Raw genomic sequence first — 24,246 nt, 5'->3', positions numbered from 1 at the left:
AACCCTAGGGCTGGCAGCGACCTCAGGAGTCATCAAGTCCAGCCCCCTGCCCAAAGCAGGACCAGCCCAACTCAATCATCCCAGCCAGGGCTTTGGCAAGCCAAGAATTAAAAACCTCTAGAGATAGAGATTCCACCCCCTCCCTAGGGAACCCATCCCAGGGCTTCCTCACCCTCCTAGTGAAATAGTTTTTCCTAATATCCAACCTAGACCTCCCCCACTGTAACTTGAGACCATTGCTCCTTGTTCTGCCATCCATCACTACTGAAATATACCACCCAGCTTCAGGATGGATCATGTCACGTTTAGGCGGACAGTCTGCTCTCACTCCCTGATGCCGCCACTTGTCTAACAACATCACAGCACTTTGGAATTTGGCTCTGCTGGGATGTGTTTACTGCACCATGTAACATGGTGGTGGTTTCAAATTCGATCAAGGATGAATTTATGCCAGAAGCACAAAGCACCCTCAACGATGCCCCCAGCATGCCTGGTTTTGAAAGTCTCAGAGGGTCGCCTTGTTAGTTTGTAACTGAAAAAACTTAAAAAATAATGAATGGTCCTGCAGCACCTTAGAGATGAACAAAACATGTCAATGGCATCACGAGCTTTCAGGGGCACAACCCACTTCTTCAGAGGAAACAGATGGTTTGTTAAATGTAGTTATGTCAGCAAGCACTGAGCCATGTTCAACAAGACATGTACTGGTATGACCATTTTGTCACGGTGCTGAAACAGCTCCAACCAAAAGCGTTCTACAGAACAGCAACTTCCCCCTTCCACTGTCCCTCATCTAAACTACACCTCATTTCAGCCCATGATTAACCAGTAGAACTCTGCCACACAACATAAGCCAAGAGCTTAAGATAATTACAAAATAATTAGACATGTATATGATTGATAAACTCTGAGTCACATTAGTTAGAAAAAAAGTTTAACAGTATTTCTGTTTCAGGACACAAACCACCCACTACCCATCTGGAGTTATGTTGTAACTTCCTAGATACGCAGATGAATGCTTATTTGCTGATTAGGGGGTTTCATATTAGGGATGTGAACTAGTCGACTATCCAATAAGCAAATGCTTTTCGGATAGTCAACAGGCTAGTTACCTCCCCACCCCTTGCTGCCTCTATCAGAAAGAAGCAGCAAAGGGGGGGAAAAGCAGGGGGTGCTTCCAAGTGGCAGGGCCACATGGAGCCTGGGCAGACACCCAGGCTTCACGTGGCGCTACCGCTTTGAAACACCGCGTGCAGCCCAGGGCCAGCTGAGTTGTCCCCAGGCTGCATGCGGCGTTTCAAAACGGCAGCTCAGCGTGCAGCTAGGGACTCCCTTGCTGACCCCAGGCTCTGTGTGGCGCTGCCGCTTTGAAAAGCTGTGGGAAACTTGGGAGCACCGTGCTCCTCACAGCTGTTGCTACACTTCAAAGGCAGAAGTGCCCTACTGACTAATCCAATCATTGATGTAAATTGCATAAGAACATAAGAACGGCCTTACTGGGTCAGACCAAAGGTCCATCTAGCCCAGTATCCTGTCTGCCGACAATGGCAACACCAGGTGCCCCAGAGAGGGTGGACCGAAGACAATGATCAAACGATTTGTCTCCTGCCATCCCTCTCCAGCCTCTGACAAACAGAGGCCAAGGACACCATTTTATCCCCTGGCTAATAGCCTTTTATGGACCTAACCTCCATGAAATTATCTAGCTTCTCTTTAAACTCTATTAGAGTCCTAGCCTTCACAGCCTCCTCTGGCAAGGAGTTCCACAGGTTGACAACACGCTGTGTGAAGAAGAACTTTCTTTTATTAGTTTTAAACCTGCTACCCATTAATTTAATTTGGTGTCCTCTAGTTCTTCTATTTAGGGAACTAATAAATATCTTTTCTTTATCGGCCCTCTCCACACCACTCATGATTTTATAGACCTCTATCATATCCCCCCTCAGTCTCCTCTTTTCTAAACTGAAAAGTCCCAGTCGCTTTAACCTCTCCTCATATGGGACCCGTTCCAAACCCCTAATCATTTTAGTTGCCCTTTTCTGAACCCTTTCCAAGGCCAAAATATCTTTTTTGAGATGAGGAGACCACATCTGTACACTGTATTCAAGATGTGGGCGTACCATAGTTTTATACAAGGGCAGTAAGATATTCTGGGTCTTATTTTCTATCCCTTTCTTAAGGGATGAACTAGTCGATTAGCCAATTAGCTGAAATTTAACATCCCTATTTCATATCCCCTAAATTGGTACTTGCCAGTTGCCATCAGACGAGTTATCGAGCTAGATGGATTATTGGTCTGATCCAGTCTGTACATTCTCACGAACACAGTTTGAGATTAGGATGTTAAAACGCTCTCATTCTTTTAAGGCGGCTCCCTGCAAGCACCAGGTCCCATTTTTCATCCCCCAACCTCATGCCATGCTGCCTCTGCAGACTGCTCCACAGGAGCTGGAACGCACAAGGTGCTGGCTTAAAAGCTGGCATGTACAAGTTCCTGCCTCCCCCCCCCCCCCCACACTGCCATCTCTGATACAGAGGCAGCAAAGAAGATGGGCTGCATGTAACCAAAAGGGTTAACCGTGTACTCAGCTACACGTTCATATTCCTAGTTTGAGAACCACTACTGTACAGCAATCACCATACCCAATTACGAGGCAGTACCGCAGGCTGGACATTTTCATGGAATTCAGGACAATTTTATACAAGCCTTGACTAAGGGGGGACAGATTCCAATTAGAATACAGACCATTAAGATGGGCAGGATAAACTTGCCCACATGAAGAAAAATACAAACAGATTCCAAAAGAAACTAAATCATCCTGAACAGAAGACAATAAAAACAGTGAGTAGTCAGAGAGAGAGAGAGAGAGAGAGCGAGCGAGCGAGCGCACACGCTTGGAAAATAAAGGGCAACAGGTATTGCAGCTGGGGATGTAACTGTTTTAATACATATTTAACCAGGTAAACAATTAAAATTATACCATTTAACCAGTTAACAGTAGGTAGGCGGCGCAGGGCAGACAAGGTTAGGTCTGCCAGGTGTGGCGGGGACTGCTCCAGACCAGCCTGCCCACCGTGAATGGGGCTGGGGTCGTTCCAGAATGGCAAGAGCCTCCTTTGCCCTCCTAACATGGCCAGGGCTGTGTTGTACGGTATGGCAGGAGCCAGATTCATGCCTGTCCACTGTGTGACTGCGGCCCTGCCTGCAGCCTTGACCAGCCTGCCAAAGGTGTAGGCAGGGTCCCACCAGGAGCTGCTCCAGCCTGACATAGTTGGCCATACACCAGGGTTTGGACAAGGTCCAGGTAACCGGTAAGCATTCCAGTAGGCCTAAAGGTTATCAGTAACTGGTTGAACTTTTACATCCCTAATTGTAACTGAGTTCCAGTCAACGTTACCTGTCCAAAATGCGCAGGATACCCCAACATGTGCATGTACAGCAGTTTTGCCACATTCCGGCAGCGGTATGTATTATCCTCTTCTCTAAAAGATGACCGGATGGCAGCACATTCTTTCTGAATCATTTCACGCTCTTCTGCTTGGGTTCGTGCTGTCCGGATGGTCCGGATCAGCTCCCGCAATCTGATGGGGGCTGGCATCCTCTGGGAGAGGGGAGAGAGAAAAGAAATGAATGTGTAAAACCTGTATGACAAAAGGAAGCCCTACAGCTCTCTCAGCTTTCAATATGGAAGAGTTTAAAAAAGGAGTGGTCCTGTAGCACCTTAGAGACTAACAAAAAATCTATATAGTATGACGAGCTTTTGAGGGCACAATCACTTCTTGTCCTCCTTACCTATAGCTATAAAGAATGGAGAGGATCAGAAAATCCACTGCTGGTCCTAAGCACGCTACTATCACCAACCAAGAAAAAAATTTTCAACTAAGGCAATTAATTGTGGCCTTCTTACAAAGCTGGATCTCAGGCCTGCTGGTCCCCTTTCACTACCACCGTAGGCCAAATGCTATCAATCAGGCAGGCTACTGGGAGAACAAATCATACACAACCACCAGCGTACACCATTGCACCATCTCATACTATCCAACCTCTGCACTCTCTACTGGATTATTCATTTTTAGAGCCCTACAAATCTGCTGATGTGGATGTGAATATTCGCAACTTATTTTTTACAGATGCAGATACAAATTTTGTATCTAGAACCCTGCAGCGCACTTTTACAGATACTGAGGCGGATGTGGATACAAATTGTGTATTTGCACAGGGTTCTATTAATTTTATCATGAGTTTTCCCTGGTGCTCATCACCACTGTATCTGAGTCTAACAAAAAGTGACTATTGTGTAACTCTCTTCAGGTGAGATAGAATAAAATCTCCCTTCTAAAAATCCAGAGTAGGACTCTGCAATTTGTCAAATGCCACACAGCAAATTGGTGGCAAACATCCTGACTCCCAACCGTCGAGTCCCACAATATTCTTGCCAGCAAGTTAAGGGAATGTGGATTGGATAAATGGACAGTAAGATGAATAGAAAGCTGGCTAGCAGGCCGGGCCCAGCAGGTAGTGATCAACGCTCAATGTCAGGATGGCGGTCGGTTTCTAGCGGAGTGCCCCAAGGTTCGGTTCTAGGACCGATTTCATTCAATATCTTTATTAATGACCTGGATGAGGGGATGGATTGCATCCTCAGCAAGTTTGCAGATGACACTAAGCTGGGGGGGAAGAGGTAGGTACAGTTCAGGGCAGAGATAGGGTCTAGAGTGACAGACAAATTGGAGGATTGGGCCACAAGAAACCTGATGAGGTTCAACAAGGACGAGTGCAGAGTCCTGCACTTGGGACGGAAGAATCCCAAGCATTGTTACAGGCTGGGGACCAACAAGCTAAGTAGTAGTTCTGCAGAAAAGGACCTGGGAGTTACAGTGGATGAGAAGCTGGGTATGAGTCAACAATGTGCCCTTGTAGCCAAGAAGGCTAATGGCATATTAGGATGCATTAGGAGGAGCATTGCCAGCAGATCCTGAGATGTCATTATTCCCCTTTATTCGGCTCTGGTGAGGCCACCTCTGGAGTATTGTGTCCAGTTTTGGGCCCCCCACTACAAAAAGGATGTGGACGCACTGGAGAGGGTCCAGCAGAGGGCAACCAAAATGATTAGGGGGCTGGAGCATATGACTTATGAGAAGAGGCTGAGGGAGTTGGGTCTGTTTAGTCTGCAGAAGCAAAGAGTGAGGGGGGATTTGATAGCAGCCTTCAACTTCCTGAAGGGAGGTTCCAAAGAGGCTGGAGAAAGGCTGTTCTCGGTAGTGACAGATGGCAGAACAAAGAGCAATGGTCTTAAGTTGCGGTGGGAGAGGTTCAGGTTGGATATTAGGAAAAACTATTTCACTAGGAGTGGTGAAGCACTGGAACGGGTTCCCTAGGGAAGTAAGGGAGTCTCCATCCCTAGTGGTGTTTAAGTCTCGACTTGACAAAGCCCTGGCTGGGTTTAGTTGGGATTGGTCCTGCCTAGAGCAGGGGGCTGGACTTGATGACCTTCTGAGGTCTCTTCCAGCTCTACGATTCTGGATCACATGCACTGAGCATTCAAAGCTTCCGACTCATTCAGCTGCAGCTGAGAGTATTCAGAACATCAGAGCCCAGCTGATTGCAGTTGGGCAGCAAGAAGATGAAGAACACACAGTTAGCAGATACCTGTCCAAGTGTTGCCTTAGCACCTCACTCAGTATCGCGGAGCAGGTCTGTAGCACAGCCAGGGACAGAACCCAGCTCTCCAGGACAGTATTTCAGCTAGGGATGTGAAAGGCTAACCAATGAGCATCACCCTAAACAGGTAATGCTCTACCAATTCCGGTTAACCTGTAGGGACTGGAGCAGCTCCCCGCCCCGTACCTTACACAATGGATCCCTGGGAGTGGGACGGCAGGGAACCAGCCGCAGAGCCTCCTCCCAGGGAGCAGAGCCAGCAGCTTCTGCCAGCTCTGCTCCCAGGGAAGGCTCTGCTCCTGGGGAGGAGGCTTCCCTGCGGGCTCTGCAGGGTGCAGCTTATCTAGGCTGTGTACTGCTGAGCCAGCGGCGTGGAACCAAGAGGATTTTAAGCGGTTACTAGGCTACCTTATTAAATACATTTTGACATCCCTAACTTCAACTGCTTTACACAGAAGACCATCCTCTCTCTTCCAGACGTCCCTTGCTTCAGCCTCTAGACCAGTGGTCACCAACCTGTCAATTGCGATCGACTGCTCGATCCTGGGGACCCGACCAGTCGATCGCGAGGCTTTTTGGGGGGGGGGGCCCTCACTGCCCCCACCCCCAAGATGAATGCCGCGCTGATGCTACCTCCAGGAACAACGGAGGTAGCACGGGCTCCCAGCAGGGTGCGGAGACTTCTGCAGTCACAGGCCTGATACCGGAAGTGCGCGGGCTGCTCTTCCTCCCCCCCCGAACAGCCGGTGCGGTACGTACGATGACAAAGGCATGCGCTGGGGACTTCGTTCCCCTGCTGCCTTCCTGAGCGCAGTGAAGGGGTTGGGTGTCCGGGACTGCGTGGCTCTGGCTGCTCAGGCAGTGCGTGCTGCCGCAGGGAGGGGAGGAGTAAGGCGCAAGCTTCGCGAGCAGTTACAGTTGGCGTGAGCTAGGACTTTCCCTCTCCCCCACAGGCAGGCAGGCAGCAGGGGAATGAAGTCCCCAGCGCGCCGGCTCCAGCTGCTCAGGAGCTGGTGTGCTGGGGATTTTATTCCCCTACTTCATGCCTGCGGGAGAGGGGAGTGGGAACAGGGAGTCCCAGACCACACCAGTCCCAACCGCTTGGGCAGCACGCCCATTGGCCCCAACTGACTTTTCTGTGGGTCAGTGACCCCAGACTCAAAACAGGTTCCCTGCCCTTCTCAGAAATAAAGACAATGCAGAAGCTTTTTGTTTTTGACACAGTATTTTGTTTAAAAATGAAGCCTGGCCAACAAACCCCCAATTGGGGCCAAGCCCCATCTGCCCACAGCATCATAACACTCCTGCACTCCCCTTTCCCCCAGATCCTAGATCTGAACCTATCATACACTGGAACCCCCTGCCCTGAGCCCCTCACATACCCCAACCCAAATTCCTGCACCCTCATACCCACAAGCCTGTAGCTTGCTTAGTACCCCAACCCTGTATCTGACCCCAACACTGCCTGGCATGAAGCCCCCTCCCCGAGCCAGCGTCCCCTTCTCCACCTCCTCCTGCATCCAGATTTCCTCCCAGAGCTTGCACCTCTCACCCCTTCCCACACCCAAATCCCTCATTCCCACCGCAGAGACTACACATCCTGTCTCAACCCAGCGAGGGTACGGCTAGACTGCAGGAGTTTATCAGGATTCCGGAGATATTCCCAAAAAATTCTTCTGCATCCAGGGATGCGTTTATTCTTCCGCTTTTTTTAGTGGAAGAGCAAACGTGCTCTTTCAGTAACCCCTATATTCCTCTTTCCACGAGGAATAAGGGGTTTTTCTGACATTTGGTCCAGTCTAGACAGGCCAAATGTTGGAAAAACCTCTTCCTACAGAAGAATTGGGGAAAAAAAGCAGCAGTATAAGGGTTGGGGATAGCAAGTGATGGAGAGGAGGAGAACAGAAAGGAAGGGGCGGGGCTTCGAAGCAGGGGCGGGGCTTCAAGAAAGGGTGGGGTAGTAGATCTTGGCTTGTTCTGTCATTTAAAAAGTGATCTTGGGTGTAAAAAGGTTGGCGACCACGGGTCTAGACATCTTTCAACTGCTGCAGCGAGCGAAACAGGTGACCTATACAGAACACCCTTGTTCATGACAACACCGATGCAGTCTCTGAGCTCTGTACTTTCTATGCTTCAAGTGAGACAAGGTCCTATGGGAAAAACAGAAGTCTAAGTTGCTGCACCACTGTACTGGTTCACGAGACGCTACCTATACCAACAGGAGTAGGTAATCCACCTTCCCAAAAGGCTGTAGCTAGGGAAACCTACCACTGTCTACCTAATTCTTCTGTCGACGAGGAATGTAAAATCAGTTTAACCAGTTAACCACTTAACTGGGATTCTGTGGGCCCAGCTGGGCCGGAAAGCTCCCCACCCCACCATATGGCAGGGGGTGCTCCAGTCCAGCTAAGCTGCCGGTTAACTAGTTAATGGTAAGCATCACCTGATAAGAGTAATGCTTACATCCCTGCAGTGTCAATATACCACTGTCTACACCAGAGGTTAGGTCAGCATTAAGGATGCTAGACTCTTCACTTACATGATATCATGTAACTGCATGAAATTTTAGTGCTTAATTTTAGCAGTAGAGAAACAACAGGTTAAGGACCATTTAGAAAAGCTGCATATGCATACCTCCATGGGGCCAGATGTAATGCATCTGAGGGTGTGTCTACACAGCATAGTTATTTTGGAATAACAGACATTATACCAAAATAACTACGCGAGCATCTATACAGAAATTCCATTATTTCAAAATAATCAACAGCCTATTCCGACTTCTGTAAACCTCATTCTATGAAGAATAATGTCTATTTCGAAATAAGGCATGTGTAGACACTCCACTTCTGCTATTTCGAAATAGCCCCTCACCAGGGCCATTCTAAGTTATTCCTCCTGGGGCTCTACATGGAGATAGCATGTCTACATTAGGGAAGCCGGCCTCAGACTCCTTTTGAGGCTTCCCTGCAGTGTAGACGTCCTATTTCAAAATAAGCTATTTCAGAATAACTATTCTGGAATAGCTTCTTCCGAAATACCCATGGGCTACGTCTAGACTGGCATGATTTTGCGGAAATACTTTTAGCAAAAGGTTATCACATAGTTGACTAGCCGCTGGACTAGTTGCTTCCCCGGAGGCAGCAACGGGGAGCGGAGGGGCGGGCGGACGGACAAGAGCTGGTGCTGGGAGGAGCCAGCTTAAAAGCCGGTTCCCCCCAGCACCATCTCCGTGGAGGGGCAGGAGACGCCTAAGAGCTGCACCTCTGCTTTTTAAATGTATTAAGTTCTTAATACATTTAAACATCAGAAGTGCGGGGGGGGGGGGGACCCAGCTAGAGCCGCAACAGCTGATTTCCAGCTCACACCAGGACCCCCAGCTGCACTCCAGCCTTTTTACATTTCAGGCTGGTGCACTGTGGGGGGCACCTTCACGGGAGCTGGTACGTTGGGGGGGGGGGGGGTACAGCTTGACATTTTCACCAGTTACACGTTTACTTCAATAAATGTATTTTAACATCCCTAGGGTGCACAAAGCAATCTAGGGCCACACACCTGGCGACGAGCTACACAGTATGGCTCCAATAATTAGGTGCTTCCTCCTGAGTCCTCACCCTGCAGACACAGAATGTGGAAAAGGTAAGCTTGTGGGGCAACAAGAGGATGGGTGGAGGTCAGCAGGGTGAGGTGGTGGGGATGGGGGGGGAGGAGAGTTAACTCAGAGTCTGACTGTCTCAGGCAGCCCCAGCTGGTCTGCGGATGGCTGGGGTGCAGGCGGCAGCAGGGAGAGACAGGATAGAGTCCCTCTCCCAGGCAGTCCCTGAGCTGCGGAGCGCAAGTGCAGCTGGTAAGACGGACAAGAGTCTCTTCCCCAAAAGCCCCTAGCTTGGCTGCAGACTTTGCAGAGCGCAGACAGGCTGGGAGAGATTGGCCAAGCTGAGCTGTGGGCAGCAGCCTGGAGAGACAGAGGACAACCCCTACAACACCAGTAAGAAAAACTGAACTGTTACTTTTTAATGTTTCAGAGGGCTAGCGCTGTTAGTCTGTATCTGCACAAACAAGGAGTCCTGTGGCACCTCAAAGTACAGATTTATTTGGGCATACACTTTGTGGGTAAAAACTAGGGATGGAAAATCCCCTTTAAAAAGTTAACCAGCTCAACATCAAATCAACCAATTAACCAGGATTTCACAGGTAGGGGCAGCTCCGGCTGGGCCCACCACACCACAGCCAGGGAGGGGGAAACACTGCATCCCAGTACGGGTGACACTTACTGAGAAACTGGCTAGCCCTTTACATCCCTAGTGAAAACTATTTTGGCAGATGTAAGATGAAGATGTTATCCACGAAAGCTTATGCCCAAATAACTCCATTAGTCTAAGGCATGGGTGGGGAACCTAAGACCCGGGGCCGCCCCCACACGCACTACTGGGGAGCCTGTGCTGGTGCTCCAGCCCCCGCCACCTCCCCATGGGGCTGGAGCACGCCAAGGCTGCGTCTACACTGGCATGATTTTGCACAAATACTTTTAACTTTTTGCCTTTTTAATGTAAAAAACGGATATAATCATCCAGTGTATTAAGCTTCATTGTCATTAGTCTACCACTGATTGTACCTGAACTTTGTACAGGAAAACTAGGAACAGGATTTAGGATGCGTTTTATATACAACTGTTCTTATTCTTCCAAACATGAGTGCCCCATAGATAAGTAGCTCTGGCTAGAAAATAAGTAATTGGCTTTTTTTCCTTAAAAAAAAATCTAAATACACCATCTCCCCAAAACTGTCATTACAAATTGCATTTAATAACTATTTCTAGAACCAGACAAGTGACAATGTATTGTATATGCCTAGCTTTTGCATTGGGTCGCATGTCAGAACTGCTTTACTGGTACAGAGGTTAATCAATCTGGAATTAACATTAACACCCTAGAATTAATGCTATTCCCACCAACTGCCTAAAATGTTCGGATTTAGTTTTGTCTGGGAACATGTATTACATCTTGAAAATTTGATTTGCAATATCACTCTTACGTCCCACCCTAGATCTGGGGTTGGGGGCACTGGCCAGGAGAGACCCTCTAGAGCAGGCATGTCCAAAGTCCAGCCCGCGGGCCAATTGCGGCCCATGTTCCGGTTTAATACGGCCCCACAGGTAATTTGGCAATTTCTATCTTTTATGGCTCCCAATGAATCCATATGTATTGAGATGAATACATTGTAAAATCTCAGTTAATGTCAGTTGGTCTAAATCAGTTATAAATATATTTGGACACAACATGTATACTTGGTGTTATGTTCCTGTTCATATTTTTTGAACTTAAAAGTTGACAGACAACCTTTATTACCAATAATATGTAATGTACTTTACAATGTTCCTGACATATTTCAGCTTCTTGGATTTTTTTTTCATCTGGCCTTCAGATATGAAAGGCAGAGTGATTTAACACCTGTTTAGATTTGTCATCCATGTGACGAAATGAAAAGTATGCTGTTTGCAATAAACTTTGCATAAAATAGTTAATTTGCATTTAATTTTAATGGTTCAAAGAATGTCAGGCAAAATGGTCGGCCCTCACGCATGTTCACTTCATCAAATCTGGCCCTCTTTGAAAAAAGTTTGGACACCCCTGCTCTAGAGTCTAGACAGGTGACTTCCATTGAGGACTTGTCCACACTGGCATGTTTTGTCCCCTAAAACTGCCTTTTGGTGACACCACAGTGAGTGTCTACATTGCAATGCAACTTTTGTTGGGAAAAAAATAAAACCTTACAGCCCTGGGAGAGACTTTTGTTTTTTTCCCTCTGCCAGAATCCCACAATGCCTGCCCTGCTGTCTGTGCTCAGTGTTTTGTGATCTCAGCTGCCTTGCAGGTATGTGCCTCTCCCTTTTTCAAGCTCCAGGAAGTGTCTGACAGCTGGGTGAGCTACTCCTTCTGGGGAACAAAGAGCAAATCACTGGAGTGCTTCTATTCTGCTGCTGCAGGGGGAGGGCTGGAGAGGCTGCTGTGCTGTGCTGTGCTGCTTGGACATTCCTCAGCACAGAGAACTCACGGAGTTGCAAGGAAATCCCAAGAGCAGAGATCAGCTCTGCTTTCCCACAACATTGCACTGCACTGCGGGACACTCACCCACACTGCTAGCTCCCCTGTCGATAGAGAGAACAAAGCAATGTGGCCAAGAAATATCGAAAACGGGAGGCAGAAAAACCAGTTTGACTGGTTTTCACTTTTGACGACTTTTGCATATTGGCAGCACTTGCCTTGCCCAACCTTCGTGGTACAGACACAGCCTAAGTTTCAGAATTTGTTCGGGGAGAGGTTTTGAAAACTATTAAGGCCAGATCTATGCTGTCCAGTATAGTTCTGACTCTTCAGAGTAACCCCCATTTCAGGTGCTAGGTGTTTAGAAGGAAGATTTTATTTGTTCTCAGAAGCAGGGGTCTGTTTGCAAACTCGGACGCCATGTGTTCATGTACTCCATTTACTTAAGGCCCGCGCTTCTACACACAATGAGACTACTCCCGCCGTGTTTCTGAACTGATGAAACGCAGAGATTACAATGCGAAACTGGGAGGGAGGTTGAGGGGAATCAATTGAACTTTCACAGAAACACATTTAAAACACCCAACCACTTGATGTTTTACTTCCTTTGTATTGCCAGTGGAGTTCTGTTTGCTTTTTGTCACTTCATTTCGTATTTTTACTGTTCTGTGTGAGATGTATTAGTCGGATTAAGAGTTGATATCCCATGGAAATGATATAAACCAGAATAAAAGTCTTGTACTTGTCTCCAGTATTAGAAAAAATTGCATTAATATTTACAAAGAGAGCATGTCTGTTTCTGGTTTACTCCTATTTGTACAGCATCTTAACACTAGGCTATATGCAGATAATATGCATGCAAGAGATTTTTGGACTCCAAAAGTCTGTAGCATGCTAGTATTTTGGTCATGCTTTCCCTGAAGATTTAGTGGTCTATGGGAGTAAGTTATTAAATTGAGCCACTGGTGTACATTTTAATGTTTTCACTTAACAGCCATAGTTTTATATAGCTGTTTTCAGGATGCCACATTGATGTGCTTACTAGCTTTGAGTTGTTGGAAAGAAAAAAAACATGTATTTCAAGTGCAGTGTGAGTTTTCTTTTTATCTGATTTCACATTAACAAACCTGTTAAGGAGTGCACCTTGTTAATTATCCCTTGTTTTAATTATCTTTCTTCTTCCATATCTGCAAACTTTTCAAAACTATCTATCTAGATTTGACTGCACTGGTGGTACATCTCTGCACACTACTCAGATATTGGTATACGTACCAAAATTCAGTGTGGACGTGAATGGAACAAAACAGGGAATACTGGTGATGGAGTCGGTAAAATATCACACTCACCACCAGTAGTGAGGTCAGTCACTGGTGCCATTAACCCAGCCAGGACCACTAACTGTCACTGCGTGGCTAGATCCTGGGCAAGGCTGAGTGGTAACAGCTAGGCCAACCTTTTTAAGCACAAGAGCACTTTGAGTTTAAGTTCAATACAGGATCTACCTCAAACCCAAACACCCTCGCCCCGCCTCCTTTCCACCCCTTCTTCAAGGCCCCACCCTTGCTCACTCCATGCTTCCCCCACCCGCACTCACTTTTATCAGGCTTGGGGCAGAGGACTGGAGTGCAGGTGAGGGGGAGGGAGGATACGGCCTCTGATCTTGGACTAAGTCAGTGGTCTCCAACCTCTTGACCCCCAAAATCACTTTTTAAATGTCAGAGCAAGCCAAGATCTACCCCATCCCTTCCCCAAGCCAAGATCTACCCCATCCCTTCCCCAAGACCTTCATTGAGGCCCCACCCTCTACACTACGCTCCTCTCCATCATTTGCTGTCCCCAACCCTTACTCACTCTCACTGGTTTGAGATAGGAGGTGTGGGCTCTGGGGTGGGAATGAGGGATTTGCGTGTGGGAAGGGGTAAGAGGTGCAAACTCTGGGAGGGAATTTGGGTGCAGGAAGAGGTGGAGAAGGGGATGCTGGCTCAGGGAGGGGGCACCAGGCTAGAGATCGTTGAGGTCAGGTGGAGGGTTAGGATGCTGAATAAGCGGCAGGCTCGTGGATATGGGGGTGCAGGAGTTTGGGGATGTAAGGGGCTCAGGGCAGGGGGTTCAGGTGTATCATAGATGCAGAGTTTGGGTCTGGGGTGGGTGTAGGAGCATTAAGATGCTGTGACCAGATGCAGGCTTGGCCCCAATTGGGGGCTTGTTGGCCAGGCTTCATTTTTAAATAAAATATTATGTCCAACACAAAATGTTTCAGCATTCTCTTTATTTATTGAAGGGGCGGGGAACCTGTTTTGGGTCAGGGCCACTGACCCACAGAAAAAAAATCAGTCAGGGACCACACAAGTGAAATGCAAACAAACAACTCCTTCAAAAAACCCCAAACCTCACTGATGTGACCCCAACTGAGCACCTCCCTCCCCTGGCACTCCAGCCCCAGGAGGAAGGACTGAGGTTCAAGGCCTCAGGCCAGATTAACTCTTCGCGATCGACTGGTTGGTGACCACAGAAGTAAAGTAACCAAAATACCCCGCAATGCTTCTTACATTTCAGGAGGTCAACACCTTGTCCATGTAATACCATCTATTTCAAAGTTCAGGGCTTCATTAACATGCTTCTTATGAGACCAACAAAAACGCAGTTCAAGCCCATTCAATAAATTGAAATGTTTCCATCAAGGTATGTTCTTCCATTACGGGCTACACCTGGAAATCAATAGGACTTATGCTCCTAAATCATTTAGGTACTTTTGTAAATCACTTCCATTCTGAAATATGAGTTTCTGAACCTATCTTTAGACACCTAATTTTGAAAGAGCACAGAATCCTAGAACTGGAAGGAACCTTGAGAGGTATCCAGTCCAGTCCTCTGCCCTCACAGCAGTACCAAGCACCATCTAGATCAGAGCTACTCAACCCACAGGCCGACACATTTGTGGCCCGCAGTGTGGTTTGGGTTTACACAGAGCTCATCATGTGGCCAGCGAGTGGGATCCTCTGAACATGGCCTCCACTGGGAACATGCTCCACAATGGCCGGGCGTCTCCCAGGCGAGGTGAGCACTGAAAGATGCAAGTGAAGGGGCTGGCTGGAACAGACAGGTCCAGAGTGTCAGCCTTTCCAGCCCCCAGGGAGAAGGTGCCAGGAATGTTGGGGTATTGTGGGAAGTGCTTGCTGCTTAGACACGTGGGCAGACCCTGAGAGGTGCTGACAGACCCAAACATGGCCAGTGAGAGCCAGACGCCGAGGTTTAATCTTTGTATTCATGTTCGTCAGTGTGAAAGAAGCTATTTGCATATATTTTCATATATGTATTCAACCACGCTTAACTTGCAGCCCTTGGCATGTGCTGAGAGGGTTGTTGTGAGCCCTGGGGCTTCGGCAGCTGAGCCGAAGGGAGGGGGGTTGCAATACTGCTACCTGTACTTCTGAAAGGTACACAACAGACAAGATTTCATGGTCCAGGACACATTTTTCACAGCCATGAATTTTGAGGGCCCTACTTATTGCTCTGCCCACTGACCAGGTTCAGACCTCACTTGCTGAGGTAGCAGGCCCAAAGTCACAGGCCAAAAACAAAGGCAATCAGCTCTCAGGCTCTAGGAAGATATTCATCTGCCCACCCTTTGGGCTCAGCTCAGATCCCACCCTTTCCCTCAGGTAAGGCACCCCCTCCTGCGGCTGTCTTAGTCACTGACAGGTCTCAATCTGGTATCAGGCATGCCTTCCCTCCAGGGAGGCTGTGATCCACCACAGACCTATTCAGAGCTTGTCTACACTTACGGCCCTCTTGTAGCACTTAGTGAAAATGCTACCTACACAGACAGGAGAGTGTCTCCCATCAGCATAACTACTCCACTTCCCTAGAACAACAGAAGCCCCTGTCAACACAGCCCTATCTGCACCAGGGGTTAGGGCAGTGTAACATTCTCGCTCGGGTGCAGATTTTCCACACCTTGGAGCGACATAGCTACACCAACATAAGCTGGTAGCATAAACCAGACATTCCAAACCAGGGGTCCATGGCCTCCCCAAAACGTTTCAGGGAGTGCACCAAACTAAATCAAAGAGCAGAGCCAACAATATACTCACTGGGGCTCAGAGCAGAAAACCCAAGCCCCAGCCACATGGGGCTGAAGCCAAAGCCTGAACAACTTAGCTTTGTAGTGCACCAGGCAACTGTCCTGCTCAGCACCCTCTAATGCCAGCCCTGGATTTGCAGAGGCACGGGTGATGTGGCACAAGTAGGCCATGGAGGGTTTCACAGCATGTTGGGGGAGGCTCCAAGAAAATGGCTGAGAATGAACCCCCCAGTGCAGACCAAGCGTCAAGTGCTGCTCTGCCCAAGAGCGCACAAGCTGGTTTGACAGGTGGAGTAGGCAAGACTGACTGTGGTTGCTGCAGTTTTTAACCCACTGTAGCCTGCACTGGTTTGCCAATAAGAAATTATTTTTAATACCACCACCACCATTTTAGCCCTTAGTGTTTCGAACCCAAAACATGTGAGTTGTCAGTCACATGTGCAGTCAACGGGATGCTAGCGCAAGTTCACGTATATACCTGCTAACGCATTCGTAGGGCTGGGTCTTCATTTCAATGTGCCTTCTGTAGATAGCAGTTGACCAAAATTCAAATAAGGCTCCCTAATGCGGACACAAAATGCTGTTTAATTGGCTAACCAGTTAAACATATTGGTTAACTGAGTAGAGGGGGCAAGTGGAGGGGTGCTCCAACCCAGTGGGAGCGGCCCCCCTGCCTACTACTGGGCTGAAAGCCTCCCCCTCCCACCGCAGGCAGGGACTGCTCCAGCCCAGCCAGAGCAGTCCCTCCTACGGGGCACCTTGGCTTACTGCAGAGGTTGCTCTGGCATCCTGATCGGAGCAGCCACCGCCTGCGGGATGTTGGGGGCTGCCGCAGGCAGGGGCCACGCCGGAGCAGCCCCGTCTGAGGCAGGCTCCTCTAGCCCTACCGGTTAACCTTAACTGGCAAGCCTCATCCGCCACGGGTGAGTCTTACCACTTAACCAGCTAGCCCCTCTACCCATGGTGACATTTTTAAAGTGTTTACAATCTAATTACTTCAAATGTATTATCTAAGATTGCAGTAGCACAAGTTTTCAAATACATTCTCTAACCTGGCTTTAAATTCATCTTTCTTTTTAGAATTAATTATTTGAATAGCTCCACCCTGGCTACTCAAAACAAAATGCACGGCTCAAGTCAACCAGGCTTTTTAGGGGGGGCGGGGGGGGGCACAAAATCAGAAGCTGATCTAGTTCCCATTGAAGTCAATGGCATTGCTCCCCCACAGCTCAGTGGTGTAAGAACAAGCCCTTAATGGGTAAAGAGAATGGAGCAGACATTGCTAGACTACAATAGGGTAATAAGCAGGGTCTGACTAAACCAGGGATGGCCAACCCGTGGCTCTCGAGCCATATGCGGCTCTTTGCTTAAAGAAATGCAGTTCTTGCTAGTTCTGAGCCATGCACCCGGACTGCTCACGGTCGGTTGCTCTGTGCACAAGTTCATAATCTTCATAAGTAAAAAAAAAATGAGGAAACCAAACCAGACTTCGACAAGCTGGAGTGAAACAGGCACTTCAAATTGTGCTAATTTACTTCTCAGTTCAGTTTAATTTTAAAAAACTCACAGGACATAATAGGGTAGTAGTGTTAAATTTAAAATACATGGTGGAGTGCGCTTGTTTAGTGAGAGAATATTACTGTAGTTTAAAAGTTGTTTTTTTAATGTGATGTTTGTTCCTTGTCAAGTTCTCTGAAGATCTATGGACTGGGTGTGAATTTTTTAAGTGACTAGAGACTATTGGTTTTTGTCCAAAATATCCTGTAATGTTATTTTTATCACTACATTTTGTATACTCTGTCTGTCTAGAGATATATAAAAATAAATATATAATACGTGGCTCTTCGCACTCTATCCACAACTATTTTGGCTCTGTCTCTAACTGGTTGGCCACCCCTGGACTAAACACTACTGAATTTCAACTGCCTTGGGCAGCTGTGCTTCCACATGACTTGAAAGAGGTTCAAGGACAGTTAATATAAAAGAGGTGAAACAGAATACAGTACAGCAGGGATCTGTATTTAGTCCAGTTTTCTTTTGAAATAACCGCATCTAGACAGCTTTTCTTTTTTCAAAATAGGGTATTTCGAAATAGCACCCGGAGGCAATTATGCAAATGAAGCACAGGAAATTCAAATCCTCATTTCATTTGCAATTTCGTTCACCTGCATTTGCATTCCTCTCTGGAAAGAGGAATGCAGTGAAGACACACCCAAAGTTAGGTGACTAAAGGTAGGCTCATAAAACTGATGACTTGGTCCCTTCAAATTCTAGTATTCTGTGATTCTTTGATTACTGGGGATGAGAATTCCACTTCCTTTCAGAGATGATTGCAGGAATGTTTCCTGATATTTAATTATCTTCTTGTCCCACATTACCCCCATGAGTGCAACCCAAAGTTTTTTGTTGCCATATCACATTTTAAACTCGGTTTTCTTTCCTGATGCTTTGGTCTCTTTGCACTACTACTTTCCAAATTCCACCCTACCTCTCATTTCTGCTTGCTACCATCAGCTGAATCCTAACACACGGCAGCCCCTGGAAGAGATTGGATCAGAGGCAGTGGATGGGAAGTTTGATATGGTTCCCATTCTGACACAACTGTATCATAGAATCATAGAATCATAGGACTGGAAGGGACCTCGAGAGGTCATCGAGTCCAGCCCCCCGCCCTCAAGGCAGGACCAAGCTCCGTCTACACCATCCCTGACAGATGTCTATCTAACCTGTTCTTAAATATCTCCAGACAGGGAGATTCCACCACCTCCCTTGGCAATTTATTCCAATATTTGACCACCCTGACAGGTAGGAATTTTTTCCTAATGTCCAATCTAAACCTCCCCTGCTGCACTTTAAGCCCATTACTCCTTGTCCTGTCCTCAGAAACCAAGAGGAACAAATTTTCGCCTTCCTCCTTGTGACACCCTTTTAGATATTTGAAAACCGCTATCATGTCCCCCCTTAATCTTCTTTTTTCCAAACTAAACAAGCCCAGTTCATGAAGCCTGGCTTCATAGGTCATGTTCTCTAAACCTTTAATCATTCTTGTCGCTCTTCTCTGTACCCTTTCCAATTTCTCCACATCTTTCTTGAAATGTGGCGCCCAGAACTGGACACAGTACTCCAGCTGAGGCCTAACTAGTGCAGAGTAGAGCGGCAGAATGACTTCACGAGTTTTGCTTACAACACACCTGTTGATACAACCTAGAATCATATTTGCTTTTTTTGCAACAGCATCACACTGTTGACTCATATTCAACTTGTGGTCCACTATGACCCCTAGATCCCTTTCCGCCATGCTCCTTCCTAGACAGTCGCTTCCTATCTTGTATGTATGGAACTGATTGTTCCTTCCTAAGTGGAGCACTTTGCATTTCTCTTTATTAAACCTCATCCTGTTTACCTCTGACCATTTCTCTAACTTGCTAAGGTCATTTTGAATTATGTCCCTATCCTCCAAAGAAGTTGCAACCCCACCCAGTTTGGTATCATCTGCAAACTTAATAAGCATACTCTCTATCCCAATATCTACATCATTGATGAAGATATTGAACAGTACGGGTCCCAAAACAGACCCTTGCGGAACTCCACTTGCTATCCCTTTCCAGCAGGATTTAGAACCGTTAACAACAACTCTCTGACTACGGTTATCCAGCCAATTATGCACCCACCTTATCGTGGCCCTATCTAAGTTATATTTGCCTAGTTTATCAATAAGAATATCGTGCAAGACCGTATCAAATGCCTTACTAAAGTCTAGGTATATGACATCCACCACTTCTCCCTTATCCACAAGGCTCGTTATCCTATCAAAGAAAGCTATCAGATTAGTTTGGCATGACTTGTTCTTCACAAACCCATGCTGGCTATTCCCTATCACTTTATTACCTTCCAAGTGTTTGCATATGATTTCCTTAATTACCTGCTCCATTATCTTCCCTGGGACAGACGTTAAACTGACCGGTCTGTAGTTTCCTGGGTTGTTCTTATTCCCCTTTTTATAGATGGGCACAATATTTGCCCTTTTCCAGTCTTCTGGAATCTCCCCTGTCTGCCATGATTTTTCAAAGATCATAGCTAAAGGCTCAGATACCTCCTCTATCAGCTCCTTGAGTATAGAGTATGTCAATCAAATTCAACTGTAATTCTCACTTGGATCTCCAAGGAGAAGCAGGGTGTATCTGTAGTACGGGGGCAGGTCTCCATGGCTCTTAGACACCTGCAGCTGGCTCACAAGATTGCTTCTGAACTTGGATTGAAGCCCAGGCTCTAGGACCCTGAAAGGTGGGAGGATTTCAGAATTGAGGCTGCTCACTCCTGGAAGTCTACACTGCAACTAAACAGTGCTCGCCACCACAGTAAACGTGTGGACCGTAAGACCCACACGTCCCAGAAAGCATCAGAATATGATCAAGAACAAGATCTTCTTCACCTTTATAAGGACAACCATTAACCAAAGGCCAATATCTAAAAGCAGTATAGAACTAGGCAACAGTCCCAACTCAGTAAGGGCGGAAAAATCCACTCAGACTCGGTGGTAAATTTTCCTGGATGAGGAATACTGCTCCTAACTTTCACAGACTTTAAAATATTCATTTTAAAAAGTTTCTCGTACTCATGGTTTCAAAGATAATTTTCCAAATCTGAACCATTTACGCACTCCTTTATAAGTCTGCAGACTGACAGCTCCAATCCTCCTGTTCTGCTCACAGCTTTGCCTAGCTAGGATGTAACAAGTGACCAGTCTCAGCAGTTTTCCTTTGCTGCTATTCAGAACCCTCTGAGCAACAATGAAGCTGACAAGAATCATATATAGTCCCTCTGTTGTTTGGCAAGTCTAAAGAGCAACAGCATGGGAAGTTATGACACCAAAACATGGAGGCAGCTAGGCAAGGGCTAGATTAGCAGAAACCCTATCCTTGGAACAGACAGGGGACTGTGTTGGAAGCAGAGGAATGTGAAAAAGAAAAGGATTATTGGGTGAAGTCTCAAATTCATCATAAGCCTACTAGTGGGAACTTGGAGTTCCTAAACATTCAGGAATCATGTCTTTCTAGTAATTTAAATACCTCCTCCCCTCCCAGCATATGGGAGAGAGAGAAAAGGGAGTGTGTTGTGGGGTGACAAGAGCAGGGTCTCCAATCTTATTTGAGCTCTCTTGCCAGCTCTTTGGTGTCTGATAAAGTTTTCATGATCCGTAGATGAGGGAATGGATCAGCAGAGAGTTTGGGTGAGGAAAATGAGAGAAAATCTGGCAACTGAGTGCGAAAAAAATTGAAGTGCAAACAGTAGCGCGTTCAGTGTAAATGAAGAGAGAAAGGGATGTAGCGGGAGGGGAAAAGAGAAAGAAAAGAGAAAACAGACAATTAAAACCAGAAAATATACACTATAATATAGTAATGAAAAGAGGGGAGAAAAATGGAGTGAAGCCAGAAAAGGAAAAAAGTTAATATACAAACAGGAGACAAAGTTATTATGTAAAAGTATGCTAAATAGAAGACTGACTTAAAATTCACTACAGTGAAAATGCACTACAGCATTGCTTGGTCTGGAGGGAACCAAGGTAGCGGAATTACTTTTCACACTGACTAATAAGCAAGCAGGTGTCAAGTATATTTTTCAAGCCCATTTGTCAAGCTCTGCTCAATACACCATCTCTCCTAAGGACATAGTGATAGAAATGTAGCCGTGTTAGTCTGGGGTAGTTGAAGCAAAATGCAGGACAATATAGCACTTTAAAGGACATAGTGCTTCTACAGCATTTCATCAAGCATGTCACACATCAAGTGCAGCAATAAACAACACCACAGCATTTAAAAATCAAAATGTATAAAGTGACAAAGTCTGATATTGGGAAAGACTTAAGCATTAATCCACACCCAAGAATCAGCACCCGAGCAACAACTAATGCCATATAATTTGAAAAAGAATTAAACAAACCCTTAAAGAAGCAGCAGCAAAAGTCTGCACCTGCAGCTTGCTGTAAATTGGTCTAGGCAGGACTGTGGCAGTCTGCTCTGCCAAGAGCTAGATAGATATAATTATGGGGCTATGCACAAACAAAACTCCTCGAGCAGTACAGCTGCAGAGTACTCCGTTCACCTTCGGAAACAGGAGGAGGAGTGCAGTGTTACCCTCTGTGCACAAGCATCACCCCAAAGGAACACACACGCGCTCTTCCCCAAGGGCTAGCACAGGAGAGCTGCCACCCCGGGGCCGCAGGGGCGAACGACCTGCCAGCGAAGAGCAGGGCCAGAGCAGCAGGCTCCACTCCAGGAGATCAAGAGAAGGGGCAGAGCAGCGGGACGGGGTGCGGGCAGTGCGGGGAGAGGGGCGGTGCGGCTGCCTGCAGGGAAGTTGAGGGGGCGCAGCGCGGACCCAGAGGCGCTGAGAGGGGCGAGGCGGGTGCTGTCGGCGGGGCGCTGGGGGGCGGAGGCGGCGCCCAGGGCCCCAGCGGGCCGGGGCCCTGCGCCCGGGGGGGGGGGGGGGGCGTGCAGCCGAGCGGGGCGGGATACGGGCCCAGCCCGGGGGGGGGGGAGCCGAGCGGGGCGGGATACGGGCCCAGCCCGGGGGGGGGCAGCCGAGCGGGGCGGGATATGGGCCCAGCCCGGGGGGGGGGGGAGCCGAGCGGGGCGGGATATGGGCCCAGCCCGGGGGGGGGATACGGGCCCGGGGGGGGGGCGGGATACGGGCCCAGCCCGGGGGGGGGGAGCCGAGCGGGGCGGGATACGGGCCCGGGGGGGGGGCGGGATACGGGCCCAGCCCGGGGGGGGGAGCCGAGCGGGGCGGGATACGGGCCCAGCCCGGGGGGGGGGGGGAGCCGAGCGGGGCGGGATACGGGCCCAGCCCGGGGGGGGGGAGCCGAGCGGGGCGGGATACGGGCCCAGCCCGGGGGGGGGGGGGGGGAGCCGAGCGGGGCGGGATACGGGCCCAGCCCGGGGGGGGGGGGGGGGGAGCCGAGCGGGGCGGGATACGGGCCCGGGGGGGGGGCGGGATACGGGCCCAGCCCGGGGGGGGGAGCCGAGCGGGGCGGGATACGGGCCCGGGGGGGGGGGGGCGGGATACGGGCCCAGCCCGGGGGGGGGGGGGAGCCGAGCGGGGCGGGATACGGGCCCAGCCCGGGGGGGGGAGCCGAGCGGGGCGGGATACGGGCCCAGCCCGGGGGGGGGGAGCCGAGCGGGGCGGGATACGGGCCCAGCCCGGGGGGGGGGGAGCCGAGCGGGGCGGGATACGGGCCCAGCCCGGGGGGGGGGGAGCCGAGCGGGGCGGGATACGGGCCCAGCCCGGGGGGGGGGGAGCCGAGCGGGGCGGGATACGGGCCCAGCCCGGGGGGGGGGAGCCGAGCGGGGCGGGATACGGGCCCAGCCCGGGGGGGGGGCGGGATACGGGCCCAGCCCGGGGGGGGGGGGAGCCGAGCGGGGCCGCTGGGGGCCGGGGCCTGGGTCCCGCCGTGGGCGCTGCGGGGCCGCTTGGACCTTCCCGCCCCGGCCCCCGCCCCCACTCACCGGGCCGGGTCCCTGCAGCGGAGGAAGCGGCGGTAGCAGGAGCCAGGCATCCAAAATGGCGGCTCCGCGGCCTCAGCACCGATACCGCAGGCGTAGGGATCCGCAGGACGGGGACTGGCTCCTCGCCGTTCCCGGCCCCACCTCGTGAGGGAGGGCGCCCCGCCGGCACTGCGGTCCCAGCCGATCGCTCTCCCGGGCAGCGGGCCGCTCGCGGGCACCGGGACAGCGGCCGTTGGGAACTACTTTTCCAGGCGGAAGCAGCTGTGAAACTCCTGTTCGAGGAGCGCTGAGTCGGCGCCGTGGCAGGCAATGATGACGTCAGACACCTTCTCGTGCCCGCTCGGAGTGTTGCCGCGAGATGCGCCCGGGCCCGCCCGGCGCCGCGAAGGAAGGTTCCGGCCCTGGAATGAAAACGTCCACGCAGTGTGCAGCGGCGGTCAAAAAGGCAAATAGGATGCTAGGAATTATTAGGAAAGGGATAGAAAATAAGACCCAGAATATCTTACTGCCCCTGTATAAAACTATGGTACGCCCACATCTTGAATACTGTGTACAGACGTGGTCTCCTCACCTCAAAAAAGATATTTTGGCCTTGGAAAGGGTTCAGAAAAGGGCAACTACAATGATTAGGGGTTTGGAACGGGTCCCATATGAAGAGAGGTTAAAGCGACTGGGACTTTTCAGTTTAGAAAAGAGGAGACTGAGGGGGGATATGATAGAGGTCTATAAAATCATGAGTGGTGTGGAGAGGGCTGATAAAGAAAATTTATTTATTAGTTCCCATAACATAAGGACTAGAGGACACCAAATGAAATTAATGGGTAGCAGGTTTAAAACTAATAACAGAAAGTTCTTCTTCACACAGCGTGTAGTCAACCTGTGGAACTCCTTGCCAGAGGAGGCTGTGAAGGCTAGGACTATAATAGAGTTTAAAGAGAAGCTAGATAATTTCAT

General features: G+C 49.1%; 1 protein-coding gene across 3 annotated transcripts in view; it reads right to left on the bottom strand.

The window, feature by feature from the left end:
- Nucleotides 1–23,599, bottom strand: part of AP1G1 (adaptor related protein complex 1 subunit gamma 1) — a 91,996-nt gene extending 68,397 nt beyond the window's left edge. For 2 of the 3 annotated variants that reach the window (XM_075918210.2, XM_075918211.2), the window contains exons 1-2: nt 23,293–23,599; nt 3,399–3,602 (exon numbers count right to left, since the gene is read on the bottom strand). In XM_075918210.2, coding sequence (XP_075774325.1) covers nt 3,399–3,599 — 201 coding nt within the window. In that variant the 5' untranslated portion in view covers nt 3,600–3,602; nt 23,293–23,599. Of the gene's footprint in view, nt 1–3,398; nt 3,603–21,727; nt 21,868–23,292 lie in introns of those variants that run through there. The other variant, XM_089781596.1, reaches the window with a different exon arrangement.
- Nucleotides 23,600–24,246: the final 647 nt, after the last annotated feature.

The sequence above is a fragment of the Pelodiscus sinensis genome, chromosome 12 (genome assembly GCF_052426305.1).
Source record: "Pelodiscus sinensis isolate ZL-2025 chromosome 12, ASM5242630v1, whole genome shotgun sequence".
Classification (NCBI taxonomy): Eukaryota; Metazoa; Chordata; order Testudines; family Trionychidae; genus Pelodiscus; species Pelodiscus sinensis.
The sequence above is the reverse complement of the archived record's forward strand: the minus strand, read 5'-3'. Positions and strand labels throughout refer to the sequence as shown.